Source organism: Eulemur rufifrons, chromosome 14 (assembly GCF_041146395.1).
Source record: "Eulemur rufifrons isolate Redbay chromosome 14, OSU_ERuf_1, whole genome shotgun sequence".
NCBI classification, from domain to species: domain Eukaryota; kingdom Metazoa; phylum Chordata; class Mammalia; order Primates; family Lemuridae; genus Eulemur; species Eulemur rufifrons.
The window spans coordinates 33,662,870-33,680,066 of NC_090996.1; the positions used below are offsets into that span (position 1 = coordinate 33,662,870).

The 17,197-nt window shown below is 44.9% G+C and overlaps 1 protein-coding gene across 2 annotated transcripts in view; it reads left to right on the top strand.

Moving 5' to 3' along the window:
- ADCY9 (adenylate cyclase 9) overlaps positions 1 to 17,197 on the top strand; it is a 107,648-nt gene that overhangs the window by 66,913 nt on the left and 23,538 nt on the right. Inside the window, exons 3-4 of one of the 2 annotated variants that reach the window (XM_069487005.1) lie at positions 5,979 to 6,169; positions 16,754 to 16,915. In XM_069487005.1, coding sequence (XP_069343106.1) covers positions 5,979 to 6,169; positions 16,754 to 16,915 — 353 coding nt within the window. The remainder of the gene's footprint in view (positions 1 to 5,978; positions 6,170 to 16,753; positions 16,916 to 17,197) is intronic. The other variant, XM_069487006.1, reaches the window with a different exon arrangement.

Below are 17,197 nucleotides of genomic sequence, written 5' to 3' on the forward strand. Positions count from 1 at the left end.
ACGAAAAGCATTGTCTTTCCCTTTTGCATTTCTCTTTTTGCATGTATTAACTCATTTAATCCTCACAATAACCCTATGAAGTGGTGTTATCATTATGTTATAGTATTTCCATTTTATAGATGAGGGAACTTAGGATGAGCCTTCAAGTAGAAGTCACTTAGAGAACGTTTTCTACCTATTCATTTCTTTCAACCCTTAGCCCAGCTTCTAACCCTCAGTGAGTACTCAATAAACATTTACTTTGTTGGGTAAGTGAATGAGTGAATGAGCAAATGTATGAATGAGATAGTACCTGGTAGGCTGTATATACATACACCAAATGTGATCTTTCAGAGAACTCGTTTCTGTAGCCTTTGTGAAGGCTCATGATATTAAACCATCATTCAAGAGTTTTTTAGAGGTAGGAGAGGTGGGTCTCGGAAGTTTGTTACCACTGGACTCTCCCAGTGTTAGCATTCAGCAACACAGCATTTAGCAGTGGAGCATTTATTGACATCAAATATAGAAGTTAAGAAGAAGACAATACTGGGAGCGTGGTTGCTACGTGGGTGTCAAGTCATTCCCGTTTGGCTGTGTTGGCAGCTGCTTATCCGTTACTGGCAGAGAGAAGCCGGATGTAGAGAGTGCCTGTTTAGGAGCAGGGCACAGAGAGTGTGTGTGTGTGTGTGTGTGTGTGTGTGTGTCTAAAATTTTGTTCTGTTAGGCTGAAGTTTTAATCAAGATCAAGTTAGGCCAGGCATCGTGGCTCACACCTGTAATCCTAGCACCTAGCACTTTGGGAGCTGAGGTGGGAGGATTGCTTGAGGTCAGGAGTCTGAGACTAGCCTGAGTAAAAGCGAGACCCCATCTCTACCAAAAAATAGAAAAAATTAGCCAGGTGTGGTGTTCTGCATCTATAGTCCCAGCTACTCGGGAAGCTGAGGCCGGAGGATCGCTTGAGCCCAGGACTTTGAGGTTGCAGTAAGCTACGATGATGCCACTGTACTCCAGCCCAGGCAACAGAGTGCTACCCTGTCTCTAGAAAACAAAAACAAGTTAAACAGAAGCAAGCATGGTGCCCACCTTTTATTTCTTTCACCTTCTTGCAGAAATCTGTCTTGTATTTTATTGTTTGGGACTTCATTTTTTAAAAAGTGGTTAAGTTTCACCAGCAGCCATTTGTGATAGGAACTTATGATTTATCATCAAATATTGGGACAATCAGAACAAGTCAGTTCTTGTGATTGTTTTACACAGGAGAAGAACTTAGAGCCATCCAGAGTGTTTTAATGTTAACAGGTGAAAAAAAATTTTTTAACTAAAACTTTTGTTCATCTTAAGCAAAGCAATAGATAATTATGAAATACTAATATCATATCTATAACTTGATAGGCTCTGGTTAAGTGCTTTAGTCTTTGTTGTCCTTATTGACTGATTACATTTTAGTTTAAGTAATTCTCATGCTAGTTGGTCATTTTACACATAGTTATGAGTAAAAATACAATGCAAAGTGAAAAGACATTTTTAGAATGTTTACAAAAGCACAGCCCAAGCCCATTGTCTCTCGTGTTTATTGCTTGAAGAAGTGATATAAGCTTCTGGGCGTTTGTTATGTTATGCTGTTACCTCCAGAGTCATGTCTGAAAACAATCTTTCCCTGCTGGTTATTCTTCTCTTTCTCTTGAGTTCCCAATCAGGTCCTTGATTCTTGTTGATTGAGGATATCTCAGTCCAGGGCAAGAGTCCGAAAAAAAAGACTAAAAAGACAAATGAGGCCAGAATCATCTTTCTTTTCCAAAATGAACCTTGTCACTCACTCATATTACACTCAGTTCACCAGAACTGATCACCACTGTGTACAAGGCACAGTTTTTGTTCTCAAAGTATTGGTGATATATTATACTTAAGAATACTTAAGAACGTTAACCATGGTAACCTTGACACACAGGCAGCCGTAAACAAATTCCTTCATCAGACAAGAGCACATTAGGAAATGCCTCTCCCTCTCTGTAGCCTTTGTAAAACGAAGATGAGAAAAGGCATCAATGTTGGTGAGGTTTAAAATCAATTACCAGGAAAGAAATAAGAAATCTTATTATTCTCCGGTTTACACTGTACTTAAATCATTGAGCTGCCTTATTTTGATCTTCTGCTCCAAAAGAGCCATTCTAATGAACTTGGACCCCAGGGTCCATGTGTGTGGTTATTCATTAAATCCGTCCTTCTACAAACTCTCCTGACTTCAGACTTTGACAGGGCTTCAGCTAGAAGCCTGACCTGATAAGTATCTCAGGGGATTTCCTGTTGGGCAGTGGGCTTTGTTGCACTTTGTCGTGCTGATGTTCCTCTAGTTTGGGCAAAAGGTTTCATTTTAAAGTTAGCTTTCCATATTGAAGCATAAATAAAAGATCCTTCGTTTATTAGCTCATTGTGCTTGCTGCAGACACAGGTAGGTATGTTTGACCTTTGTAGCACTAGTGGTGTTGTGTTATCACTACAAGTTGGTCACTCAGAGCTTCCTGAAGAAAAATTCAAATTAAAAACAAACTGGGAGCAATTGTTGCTTTAACAGTTCTGCAAATGCTTTTGCACATAGAAGGAGCATGAAAAAGATTCCCGGTGATAATACTTCCTAACATTACGGCGTGCTTTCCATGTGCTGGGCGCTGTTGTACAGGCTGTGAACGTGTTAATCATTTAAGCCTCATGCCAGCCCTCTGGGATGAGGAAACTGAGATGCAGAGAGATGAGGCAGCTTACTTAGGTCACATGTCGGAGGTGGTGGAGCCAGGATCTGACATCAAGGGCTGCTGTCCGGAACCCAGGCCCTCACCCATCACGCTTGACCGCCTGTGACAGAAGCAAATGCCGTTGTCACCAGATTTGGGGGGAGTAGGCTCCCCATTTCCACCATTATTTCCTGACCTAGTGTCCCTCAACTCTCCACGTGCTATGGCTGGCATTTGCTCTTTCTCCCCCAATCCGCCAGGACGAAGGCTCCTGGAGGTGGCCCAGGCGGTGCCCTGCTCACCTCTGGCCATTCTCCCGCGCATTCTCTGTTCCGGTCATGCTGAGCTCAGCGCCATCCCTCAGTCATGTCTGCCAAAGGCTCTTTTTAGGAGGGTCTTTCTCGGACTATTCCAGTGACGCCCACTTCCCAGTGCTGGCCACATGCCCTTGGCCCTGTGTGCTGTCACTGTGCTGACCTCGATTCATCTCCTCGACTTGGAGGACACTATTGAGGGGGCCTTCTGTCTTGGTCTGTTTGTGCTACTGTAATAGACTGGGTAGTTTCTAAAAAACAGATTTATCTTGTCAAAGTTCTGAAGGCTGGAAAGTCCAAGATCAAGGCACCAGCAGGTTCTGTTGTCTGGTGAGGGCTGCAAAAGGAAGAAGGCAGTGTTCTCACATGGCAGAAGAGCGGGAGAGCGAGCCAGAGACCTTTGTGCAGGCACCTGATCCCACTCACGAGGGAAGCTCTCTCCCAGCCTCATCACCTCTTAAAGGCCCCACCGCTTAATGCTGTCGTGTCAGCAACACCTGAATTTGGAGGGGACGCTTTCACACATAGCATCTTCCTTCCTGCATCTTTAGGACATACCCCTCTTCATGCATCCTGGAGCAGTCCGTCCTTTGACTTGGCACGCCTGATATAGTCACACCTGCGTGTTGTCTAGGTACCTCTACAGGTGACAGGCTTCACACTAGGCTTGATGGTGGCTGACATGTTCCCGCCGCCTCCTTGGGCACGTGACTGCAGGGGCTGTAGCTGCCACTCCATGCTTGCTATCGAGAGCTGTGCTGGTCAACATCTGAGGCTTATGGCTCTTCAGTTCTCTGTGCCCAGCCTTCTCTCTGCTTCGGTTGTCATATGCCTCCAGGAAAGGCTGACTTTACTTTATCTTCCCGACATGGAGCCACAGGGGGAGCAGATAAACAGTTACTCCGACAAAGGACACTTCCTGGGTTTGAAAGGCAGCCTGGCTCGTGCTCTCAGGGCAGCCCTTGTTTACAGGGGGGCAGCAGCCTCTGGCAGGGGCACCTGGGCTGCCAGCGTCTCACAGGGATCCTTACTCTGTGGTCAGGGCCAGCCACAGACCTGGTAGAGAACTTTCCCTTCAGTAGCTCTTCACCCTTCCAAGCAAGAAAATGTCATCCTTCCTCTGCCTCGGATCCTCCGGGTGGCCCCCTACAGCTGCAAAGGCACTCGCAGGCTCCCCTCACCAGCCTGCAGCCCAGGGACCCACACACCACAGTCAGGAGTCATGGGGAGGAGACCCTTGAGCAGCCCCTGGAACAGGCCTTCTTGTGCACTTTGACGAGGCCGGGAATAAGCCCTGCCAGATCAGAGACCGCAGCCAGGTCAGAGGTAGCACTGTTCTCTGTTCAATCCACATAGGTTGCATTTTTTTTTTTTACTCCCCCAAAGTGAAATTTTGACAGAATCAGTCTAGTGTCACCTGTGACAGTCTAAGAAATTAATATAAAGGTACATTTGCTCTTATATCATATTCCAGTTCACATTTCCATTTCAAGTTTGTACATGTAATTAGTTAAAACTCAGATTGATCCTATACCTAAATTGGGATGTGAGTTTTTTGTTGGAGGAAAAAAATGCAGAGAAATTCAGGACCCAAGTCAGAGTGAGTGTTTAAAGATACCCTTTGGGGTCAGTTGGCATCTAAAAATATCTAAGTCTTCTGATTTGCGACTGTGACTTGGTTATACTCTGGGATGTCCTTAGATGTCTCCAGGACTCTTGCCAAATTCTCACAACCGTTGATTTAAAAAGATATGCCATATAGTATTTTTATGAGGAGAGAGGGAAATGAAAGATTAAGGTCACTTGACTAATGTTAAAGCACTTACTAAATGTGTACCAAGTGTAAGAAACTGCACTGGAATCTGGTGTAGACCTAACATCACCTCTTGATTGTATCTTTCCATGCTGCACCTTCCTGTAGCTTTCATTGTGACCTTCTGCTGAAGGATAGTCTCAAAGATAGGGACCCTGTTTTTTTCATGATTTTATTCTCAGTGTGTAACATACACCAGGCCTGAAATAAATGTTCATTGAATAAATTACATTGTCATTCCCTTGATGCGTTTGCTGTCTGGTTAAATTCCAATAAGGAATAACGATGGCTTTCTTTAAATAAAGTTTGCTTCTTTTTCAAAAATTCCTTGAGTTCTTCCTGAAAAAGCTGCTCCTTAGTATTTTCGCAGCAGATAGCTCTGAATACCCAGAGCAGGGACCCACCTGCCTGTTACAGCTGCTAAATGGTGTAGCGTGTATCAGTGTGTCATTTCAGCCTTTAGTGAGAATCATAAAGATACAGGTTAATTGTCCATTCGACCAACTTTTTTTCTAAATAGAGATTTTATGAGAGAATAAGATGCACGTAGACCTCAGCTTAACAAAAGCTGAGGGTTCCTGGGATGAATGTCCAGATCCAGTAGAAAATGGACACTGTAAACCTGAATCAAGGGAGGTTTTACTTACCTCTGTTGATCCACAATGTGTTCTTACTTTTCGTGGTAGTTTTGCAGTGTCTGACACAGGTAAGATTATCAGGGCACGAGGTCACCCTTACATCTAGACTGACTGTTATAAATGTCAGGGACTGGTGTTTACAGTCAAAATAGACCCAAGCAGTATGTAGAGCCGACCATCAGTCCGCTCTGCTGCCTTCACAGAGAGGTCACATGGCCTTTCCATGGAGGAACTTTTTAATGCTTATTCTAGCCCTGAAGGTAAAACGTGCAGCCATTATTCAAAGAAAAGATAATGTGAGTAAACCGTGTGTCTTGGAGGCAAATGGTCTCCCTGAGCCTACAACTGTCTGAGAAGATCATGGAAGTCAGTCGTAAAATGAGATATTCACATTCTCACTCTACTCTCAACTTTCCAGAGTGTGTCCTCCTTAGAGGGCAAGATCGAGCTGTGTGTCAACAAACGGTGGTTTCACTGTGCTGATTGTAATTTTTATCCATCGTAGGTTTGAAGACATACCTGATATCGGGTCAGAGAGCCAAGGAGTCTCGCTGCAGCTGTGCAGAGGCCTTGCTTTCTGGCTTTGAGGTCATTGACGGCTCACAGGTGTCCTCAGGCCCTAGGGGACAGGGGACAGCATCGTCAGGGAGTGCCAGTGACCTGGCGCAGACTGTCAGAACCTTTGATAACCTTAAGGTTAGTTTTTTTTTTTTTTCCTACTTCTAAAACTTTATTAATTCTGCAGTAGAACATGTGAAATAATAACCAGCCTCCAGGTCTGAGGCAAATGACTTGGAATGGCCTTTGATTTGGTTTTCATAATTTTTAAATTTACTATAAAATTAGAAGCATTTTACGTTTTTAACATCCTTGCTTTTTGACATTCACGCACCTCCGTTTCCTTGCTGCATTGCATAAAGATGCTTCACACTTGAATTATTAGTTATTTTCTCTTTCTGTGACCTGCAACACCTTTTGGGATCTCTACAAGCTAACAATTAAATGACAGCAAAGTTGGCTGTCTTTGCATGTGGTGCCCAGAGCTAGTTTATATCTGATTTCAGAAACTACTTTCTCAAATACTGCTACGTCTCTTGAAATCCACTATTTTATGATTACTTTAAATTTTGTTGGTGTGGATAAATCTTGCGACGTAGCTCACTGAAAGAATGAATACAGGTTCCCAAGAACCCTGTGGTATTCCATTATTGAAACTGAGACCTCCTGGTGGCCATCTAGCAGTGCCCATTTCTGGACTGACTTTATGTCATAATAAACTCCCAAGGAATTAACATGGCCAGCCTTGGGCATGGGAAATCATTCCAGTTTCTGAGCTGTTCCTCAGTGTTCACATTTGATTTAGTTACCCCACTGGTACTTTCTGTGTATTTTCACAATTTAAATATTTGCTGTTTCCATTTTTAAAAAGAGAGAGAGAGAGACATTAATAACAGTTCTACTTCACTATTTTGTGCTCTCAGATAACAAAACAATATATTAGAATGATGGCCTATGGTTATGGCTTTAATGCAGTACATTCCTGCTTATCTACATTCATTAACAGATTTGAACGCTGGCTGATGCTGCTTGAGCTTAACAGTCTTCAGAGTGTGGCAATCAGCTGGGGTGTTGTCCAGATTATCTTACTATATTGGCATCCATAGTGCCTATCACACAGTTACTTTTTGCAATTATCATTCAGGTCTATTGACAGAGCTCATATATCATTTTCCTTGTGCGTCTTGTTAATGTGATGCAGGGTTTCTTGCCGTGGCTCTATTGACATTTTGGAGCAGGTAATCCTGTGCTGTGGGGGACTGTCCTGTGCACTCTCAGACTGTCAGCAACATCTTTGGCCTCTACCTACAAGATGCCAATAGCACCTCTTCCCCAAGCTGTGCCACCCAGAAACATCTCCAGACATTGCCCAATGTCCCCTGGGGAAGGCAGAACCTCCCCTGGATGGGAGTGGTATTAGACGCTCTCTTTCCCATGCTCGTTCTGGCACATGCATAACATATAGCTGAATAACTAAATAGAATAAAATAGCTGAAGCTTCCTGAATGCCTACAAACTTCAGAGACAGCCTCCTTGCTTGGGCTGATGGTTTGCAGGGATCAGAAAGAGGAGCCCTCACTCGGAGGCTGTTCCCGAGCACGGGCAGGGAGGAGGTGGTGTGGGAGGAACGCAATAGCATGGCTGTCCAAATATGGTTTTATTATTCGGGGAGAAATTGTTTCTTCTAGGCTGCAAACTGAGCTGTATTTAAGTAGAGAAATAGAGCTCAAAGCCAAAATAAATGATTTGTTGTGTTTGTCTGCCATTGTAGAGTATGTGTGTGTTTCTATCCGTTTGAGGATGCCGTTCTAAGTTCACCATATTACATACTTGCAATTTTAGTGACAGCGATTCTATGCTAAATTGCCTTAAGAAGGTTTTCTTTCACCCTGAAAGGACATTTCTTGTTCTAGTCATATATATTTGTTTTGATCTGGACGGATGAGAACCATTTAACATATTCTATTGCCATATATAGATTTTCCAAATAATCGTTGAAAGTTTTCTGAAAATCTCGTGATCTATTGTCTGTTTACCCAAAGGAATTTGAGCCAAACAAAACAAAAAGATCTTTGTGCCCTCTTCCAGGATGGAAAGATGAGTTGGATCACAAAGCATGATTTCTGGGATATTTTGATGGTTTGGGAAGCATAATAGGATATCTGAGATGAGGGCTGTCCCAGAAAGCTAGAATTATTTGGATTCCACAAGTGGTGAGGAAGGAACATGGAAAGATGGAAGCCTGGGTTTTACCCTCAGGCTCTGCCGCCTCAGGGAGCCTCTTGACATCCTGCCTTTCCCTGGGATGGGGGAGGGCAGGCATCCACGTGCCTTGTGAATTGTAAGCACTGGGTGACTGGGAGTCGTCATGAACCATAATCCTAAATTTGAAAAGAAAAGAGAAGGCTAAGTTCTGCTCTGCAGACAGTATAGATTATAATCTGACATATGAGACTTTCTCTCAAGTTGGAGTTTTTGAATGATAGAAATGTAAAATTCCAGGAGCGTGCTCATATATTCTTTCGGTAGGTTTATCCTACAGACTTGTCTGTGCCTCACGTGTATGTCATTGGTTTGTTGCCTTTGTTGCTGTAGTAATATTGTCTGCACTGAGGTTAGCTAACCAATGCGGTGGCGTCAGCGACTGGTTCCTCATGATCCTCGCCAGGCTCTTTTGACTCTTCTGACAGCAAGCTGCTTTTCCATGGTCACTCCACTGCCTCGTCCAGTGAGAGTTTACTCCCGTGGGCATTTCTCTCACCACCCACATTCCCATCCTCTCCTGCCTCTCTACAGGGGCCTGGCACAAGGCAGTGTCTCCTGAGGTATGTGCCCTTGCACAGTAGTTTTTCAGGATGGAAATAGGTGTCAAATATAAAAAAGGGCTCTGGTGGTCAAGTAAATTGGGGAAATTCTAGGTTAAACAACATCGAAAAGGTTTCTTTACTGCAGGAGTTTTTAGAGCCTTTAGTATGCTAATAGACATAGCTTGGTCTCTGGAGAGGGGTGTGCCATGCAGCATTCTCAGGCCTTGTTGGGCACAGATCTTCTTTTCAAGCTGCACCTTGCAGGGCTCCTGTTATGAGTGAGACCTTTTGAGGGAAATCTCATCTGGTGGAAGGAGTTTCATGGCAAGGACCAAGAAACTAGAGAAAGGGTGTTCAGTAAACACCGAACGAGTACGTGTGTGTCCTGTTCCTGCTGTTCCTCTTGCTTATGCTGCCCGTGGCCTCCCCTTCCCCCTAAACTCCTCTCTGTGTCTCAGCGTCCAGCTCCCCCGTTGGCTCTGCCTCCCGCTGCTGATCGCTGTCTCCTCCTCTCCAGTTCCTGGTTCCTCTAGTCTGGAACGTGCCCTGTCTTAAATTTTCGTTTCCTCTGCACCTTTCTTGTGAGCTCTTTGAACGTAGGGACCATGTGTTGAATAACTTAGGTATTTCCCAAGTGTCCAATTTGGTGCCTGACATGTAATAGATAATTATAATTTCTTTTTTGGCTTTTTAATTCCTTGGTGACACATACATAGACATAAGATCTGTGGAGCCAGACTAAGAAGGACCAAAATCTAGCAGAACTATTTAGAACCAGTGTAATGTCCGTGAAGCATGTGTGTCCTGTATGTCTTTTTGTTTGTTTGTTTGTTTGTTTTTGAGAAAGGGTCTCACTCTGTCCCCTGGGGTGGAGGGCAGTGGCGTCATCATAGCTCACTGCAACCTCAAACTCCTGGGCTCAAGGGATCCTCCTGCCTCAGCCTCCAGAGTAGCTGGGACTACAGGAGTGCCCCACCACACCTGCCTAATTTTTCTATTTTTAGTAGAGATGGGGTCTTGCTCTTGCTCTTGCTTAGGCTGGTCTCGAACTCCTGACCACAGCAATCCTCCTGCCTTGGCCTGCCAAAGTGCTGGGATTACAGATGTGTGCTACTTTGCCCAGCATGTGTCCTGCATGTCTTTACATTATCTACCAGTGCATAGCTGGGAAATTCTTATCTAATGTGAAATAGGCTGAGTACTGCAATGACCTACCAGGAGATGATAGTGATGTCAAAGGCTAAGGGCTTTGGCCCTGATAGGTCAAAGGGAAGCCTTTCCACACCCACATCTTGGTGTCTTGAAGTGACCAGCAGTGAGAGGTTCTCGGCAGGAAGGCCCTGACATGGATAATGGGGGACAGAGACTGCCTGAGCCCTGGCAACTCCCTCTCTGAGCCTGAGTGTGCAGAGACACCCCTTGTGCTTGGGGTGGAGAAAGGAGGGGTCAGAAGGATGCGGAGGAGCAAGCACTGCAGACGAAGGCTCTGTGTGTTGGTGGCAGGGAAGGCAGCTTGGGTGAGACTTAGAACAGAAGGTCCTCCTCAGAGTCTTGGCTTTGGGACTGTGAAATCACTTAATTTCTCTAAGCCTGTGGTCCCCAACCCCTGTGCCATGGACCAGTACCAGTCTGTGGCCCCTTTGGAACTGGGCCACACAGCAGGAGGCGAGCGAGCGAAGCTTCATCTGTATTTACAGATGCTCCCCATCACTTGCATCACCACATAAGCTCTGCCTCCTGTCAGACCAGCGGTGGCCTTGTTGGGCACAGATTCTCATAGAAGCACAACCCCTACTGTAAACTGTGCACGCGAAGGATCTAGGTTGCACACTCCTTATGAGAATCTAATGTCTAATGATCTGCAGTGGAGCACAGATGATCATTAGCAGAGAGGTTTGACTGCACAATAAATGCAATGCTCTTGAATCATCCCACAACCATGCCCCCTGCCCCCGGTCCACGGAAAAATTGTCTTCCATGAAGCCAGTCCCTGGTGCCAAGAAGGTTGGGTCCTGCTGCTCTAAGCCACAAGTTTTCCTCATCAGTGAGATAGTGATAAGGAGGAAACCTCCCAGAATTGTTTGAAGATTAGCTGGAGTAATGCCTGTAAATGCTGGATTTAGAGTGGAAGCTCAGTTAACACTGGGATGTGCATCCGTTCACCCCATGCAGAGCAAGGGATGTGGCCACGGTGGGACCAGAGGACCGGAGGAGGCCAAGGGACAATTCTGAATTGCCCACAAGAAGTCACCAACCCTCTGGGGAAAGTCTCACTTCCCCTTGTTCTGATTTGAGGGAGATTTTTACAGTTTTTGCGCTTGGTCGCTGCTATGGAGATGGATGCTCTCTGATGTGACCACGTCATGAACACAACACAGGACCACAGCACCGTGGCTACTTAATGTGGCCTCAGCGCTGCAGCAGGTGTTTGCTGCCCTTTTCTTGTAACGCTGTGGGCAGGGGAGGGATCACGACTCCACATGTCAATAAAAACTGCTTTCCCAGTATCTTCGTGAAGAAAAAGGAAATGAAAACCAAAAATGGAATGATTTTCATCACGTTGGTTCCGACCAGTGAACCACTTGAGCTGGAAAGCATCTCCGTTCGTCTCTGCGAGACCTCCCTGGGAACAAACCTGCTTGGCCTGTCTTCGTGAGTTTACCTCCATCCATTATTCAGAACCTCCGGCTGCATGGCCACTGGGTGTTTCCACACGTTTACAGTCGGTAATGAAGCTAATGATGTGGATTTGCCCACGTAAGGACAATTCAGAGAGGACTTGTCCTGTTTTCAAAGGTTTATTCTTCACCGTTGGAGTCACTATCCCCAGGAACCATCCTTTTGTGACAATTGCTGTGACTTTTTAAAATGACCCTGAATAAATGATCACTTCTTTTATCTACTTGTTATCTGTATGTGAAAGCATTATGAATAGGCTCAGTCAGCCCAGTTTGAGGAAGTAGGGAGCCTTCTAGTTCATTATAGAAATTGAAAAAATAATAGGTTTATATTTTATATATACACACTCATACATATTAAGTTTAGAAATGAAGTATTTATTTTAAATGCTAATCTCAATTGATAGTGCTGATGGTTGTACAACCCTGTGAATATACTGAAAACCATTGAATTATACACTTTAAATGGGTGAATTGTATGTGAATTATATCTTGATAAAGCTGTTATAAAACTAAATAATAGTCTAACTGCTGGCTCTGAAATGTGGATGTAAGGTAAGTTTTTTTAAAAAGTACTGTTCAAGTTTTACCTGTAGTTTTAGTCATACGTGTGTGTGTTTCCTTCATGGAGGAGAAAGCAAATCAAATATAAATTGACAACTCTTCCTTATGGAAGAATTCCAGAGAGTAGATGCAGAACGAATGAGAGCAATCGAAGATCACCATTAGGACAGCACAGTAGTAATTGCTACAGGCATGATCTGTCTGAGACTCCTAGCATCAGTGGACAGAAGTTTAAGGAGGAACGGGATATCTACACACCCTCCAAGCATCTCCCCGCCAAAATATGTATTCATTATAAAGGGAAGAATAGTAACTTTACAGTGGACAAACCCCGCAGCCCCCACCTTTGCTGACAGTCAAAGTGAGCACCCCCATTAACCAGACACGTGAACATCACGCACCCCGGTAGAGTGTGCCTAAAAGGGCACATCAGCTCTGCGGTCTTCCCCCAAATCCCGGACCTCAGCCTACTCGTGAGAAAGCATCAGACAGATCCACATCCAAGGATGTTCCACTAAATACCTGGCCGGGACACATCAAAAGCGTCAAGGTCACGAAAGACAAAGAGAGACTAAGGAACTGCCACAGACTGGAGGGGAGTGAGGGGACAAGAGAACCAGATGTAGCACGGGATCCGCATGGGGCCCCGAACAGAACAGGGGCTCTGGGGGAACCTGGGGACATCTGGGTAAAGTCTGTATTCAGTTAATAGTGTTGTGTCAGGGTTAATTTCTTAGTTTTGATTACTGTACCATGGTTATATATGGTGATGGGTATTCACCAACTTCCCGAGCTCTTTCCCACTCTCTGTAAATCTAAAATTACTTCAAAATAAAAAAAATCTACATATTATATGGAAATGGAAAGGTATATGCAGGATTATTTACCTGGCCTCTTCAGGTGGTGAAGTGTTGTACATAAATGAAATTTCCCAAAATACAAAATAATTTTCTCATTCTGACTTTCTGACAGACTATTCTCACAGGCCGGGCACGGTAGCTCACGCCTGTAATCCTAGCACTCTGGGAGGCCAAGGCGGGAGGATCATTTGAGCTCAGGAGTTCGAGACCAGCCTGAGCAAGAGTGAGACCCCGTCTCTACTAAAAATAGAAAAAAATTATATGGACAACTAAAAATATATATATATAAAGTTAGCCAGGCATGGTGGCGCATGCCTATAGTCCCAGCTACTCGGGAGGCTGAGGCAGGAGGATAGCTTGAGCCCAGGAGTTTGAGGATGCTATGAGCTAGGCTGACGCCACGGCACTCTAGCCCGGGCAACAGAGCAAGACTCTGTCTCAAACAAAAAAAAAAAAAAAAAGAATATTCTCACAACATAGTAACAATCTTCTTGCCTTATGGTCTGTTGAATATGTTTTAATTTATTCTTGACCCGGGTCGTCATTACCAGCCTTAGTTATACAGCACAATGGTCATTTACGGCCAAGGAATTGAATGAGAAGTTCGAGGCACTTTGTCTCTCACTGTGCCATGTGGCTTTGAGATATTATGTCTGAGCTTCGCAAGTTTTTGTTTGTTTGTTGTTTTGTCTCCAGTATTCTCAGGCTGTCTGTATCTGCTCCTACAGCTTCTGGGATGCCTTTATTTTTCTGTGATAATTCCTGCTTCTATTTTCCTCTAATATTCTGCTTGTATTATTCTGCAATATTTTTTAGCAGAAATCATCTATTTTTTGAAGTGTTCATGCCTGTACCTAATCCATTAGCTTAAATAATGATGCCAGTGACGTATGCTGAGCCCTAGGGCTTCTGCCCCTCATTACAGGCAGTCCTGTTCATCCGGAGATACGCATGCGTGGTGGTTAGGGCTGAGGGCTCTGCTGCCTGCGCTTCAGCTCTCCTCTGCCATTCTAACTGTGTGGCTCTGGGCAAGTCCCTTCCCTTCTCTGTCTCAGTTTCTTCTTCTGTAAATGGGGCCAATTATAATACCTGCATATTGGGTGCTTATGAAGACTAAATAAATTGATAACACCCAAAGAGTGTAGAAGGACACCTCAGTAAATTGTATTTGTTATTATTGTTGCAACGTCATTATTATTGCTGTCTGCCATGTTCAACATGATTTTGAGTTTGGGAGCAGAGGGTGCTTCTTCTATAAAACGACATCTTGCTCAATACTCCGGTTCGGCAGACTAAACAGGCAAAGCCAGGACTTTTCTGATGTCGTTTCCTCCTCATTTCCCAGAAAAGAGGTTTCCCTGCTCTCTCTCTTGACAGTTATGAAAAGGGACAGCTGTTGGCTGAGAAATGATTTATCTTGGGATGAGAAATAACCTTGAAGAAAAACTATTTCGTAGATCGACGCCATATATTTTGACCAGAATGTAGGGTGCATGTGTTGAAATGTGTTGAAAATGAATGCAAATGTGCCCGAGTGTGTTAGAGAAATAATCTTCCCTTCAAGGCCCACATCCACCCAGGGGGAGGAGCAAAGATAATCTGGGAAATTGCAGAGTTTGCTCTTGGGTATTCTCCAAGGAATCTCAGGTTACCCAGGCAACAGCCAGCAAACTCCTTAGCCTGCAGAGTACACTTTCTGGGGGACCCCAGGAGCTCGTCTTGAAGTTTCCCTTGGTGCCTGAGTGCCAGTGGTGCCACTCAAAAGAACCAGGAGGACAGTCGTAGCTGCTTGGGTCACTTCAGCGGAACGAAGCACAGGAAACCAAAGTGCCAGGATTATTCCTGAGTCTTCTTTGTGCCAGGAAGGGAGGCCAGAGCCAAGCGACAATGGTGGTCAGGGGCCTGGAGCCCTGGAGTCCGTCAGCATCTGCAGAATGGCCGTTTCTGCCCCGCAGTGTTGTTATGAGGATTAACTGAGATCACACACGAGACTTGCAAACATTGCGTGGATGAGGGCCCGACTTTTGTTCCTTGGCAGGTCCTTAGCACATAGACATTTCTAAATCACAGCAGCTGCTATCATTACGACACTGATTTTTCTCTAACGTGCCTGCCAGCGTTGCTCCCTTGTGGGTCAGCTGCTTGGGCTTGCCTCTCGAGGTGGTAAGGAACCTCCGTATGCGCAGGTTCCTGACGTTGGAAATGCTTTTCCTAGTGAGGGCTTCTCGGCAGGGGAGGAGATGCCCGCACCTGTTCAGGGGGCAGACGGATGTTTAACGGGCTAGGAGACATTTCATGGAGACATCAGTGCTTGGCAAAAGCCAGTTTGTAAAATGTTTTAGTCCAGATTAAAATTAAGCTGGCAAATAGTTAAAGGAAAATTGCTGTGGGGTGGGGAGAGGGAAACAAACCCACCTACCGATGCATGGTGGGACCTCCTTGTACAGAAGGGCCCTCTCACTACAGATCAGAGGGAATGTTGAGATACAAGAATATCTCCATCAGGATACATGGATTTCTCTAAGATTTTTTTTGTTTCATTTGTTTTAAAGTTTTCGTCTAGAAAATTTATCCCCCAAAAGGAAAATAGCTGAGGAAGAAATAGAAAAAGAGAGCCACATTTTCAAAGTGCAGTGAAAAGATGGGCTTCTGGATTGGGGTGATGCAGGTTCCTGCCTCGGGCAGCCCTGCCCAGGGCGCCTGGGGTCCGTAGCAGGAGTTCCCACCACCCCATCCCCAGTCCCTGCACAGAGCTGCTGTGGGAGCTCAGAGTGAGCAGTGAGCACTGGGCAGGCTGTTACGAGTCCCGACTGTGGGTCTCTACAGCTGGACATGTGACCCACATGGCCCCTGACCTCAAGCGCAGCCTCCCATAACCTCAGTGAACATTCCAACTCCAACAGCCTATGCCTTTGCTCCTGAGGTTCTTTCATGGGCAGCTCCACAAGACCTCACCTCTGTATTAGAAGATCTTTTCACAGCAGGGTACAGGCCAAGCAGCCTTTTGTAAATGTTTATAAATATTTGTAAATGTAGCATTGAGTTGCCCAACTGTGAAGACCGCTGCCTCAGGCTCCTGGAGATCAGCCTCATCCCCACAGGCCATCCCAGTGTCACTGGCCTTCAGCGCCTTCACAGCACGTTGTGTGGCCTTGACTTGGATGGAGGGAAGCCTGTGGAGAGCCCCCAGCTGTGTTCAGTGTGCCTTCTGGTGCCCAACAGGTCTGATTGTAGCTTTTGCATATCCGTGGCTCTGAATGCATAAACCGTCTTTCAAAGCCAGGAAAGCCAGTGTGCTGGGGGCATACCTAAGGAGTAGGTGGCCTCTTCCTAAAGCACATCAAATGGACTTGAGGAGAGAAAAAATACCTGAGACAAACTAATGCCAAGAGATTCCAATGACCAAATGACTATAGAAGAGTAGATACCAAGGATGACTGTTCTGTGATCAAGGATGTTAAATTACCAGATGAACTATTTAATAACCAGACAGAATAGTCAAAGTGTTTTATTCTTTATGGCTGAATAATATACTATTGTATGGATAGGCCACAGTTGATCCATTCATCAGTCAGTGGACATTTGAGTTCCTACTTTTTGGCTGTTGTAGATAATGCTGCCCTGTGTTTGTATACAGGTTTTTGTATGTTTCAACTTTTCCAGTTTGTTTTTAGCTCATCCTGTAGTGGTTCAGTAAGCCTTTCACTGGCCGCAACCATCCTATGTGACAGCAAATTGCAATAGACTTGTTTGAATTACACATCATGGTCACCTTTTCTGGGTATGTTTCTATGGTCTGTGTTTTTCTCGTAGACCTGCCTTTCATGTGGAATCACGTTTGCTCCCAAATCTGAAGCTGGTGCAGAAGGAGGAGCCGTCCAAAATGGCTGTCAAGATGAGCATAAAAACAGCACCAAGGTAACAAGCTCATGGCTGTTGTTCCTGTCAGTTCCTCTCCTGGCGCATCCACCTAAGGTGACATTCCTGTCTTGTCAACTTCTTAGTTCTGGGAATAACTCCTCTTAGGTAACACCGCTCCATGCCTTCTAGTCCTTTGGGTTTTGAGTAGACCAATAAAGAACAAGATGAAAAGTCAGAACTAGCCCACGTGCAATAGCACACTCACGTGCTGAGCTGGGTGGGACTCCTTTAGTGGACAATAAGAGTTTTAAAATATGTGTATTAGAGTGTTTTGGAAAAGATTTGCGGAGCTGGGAAATGGCCTCAACATATGGTAGAATATAGATGTGCAAAGAG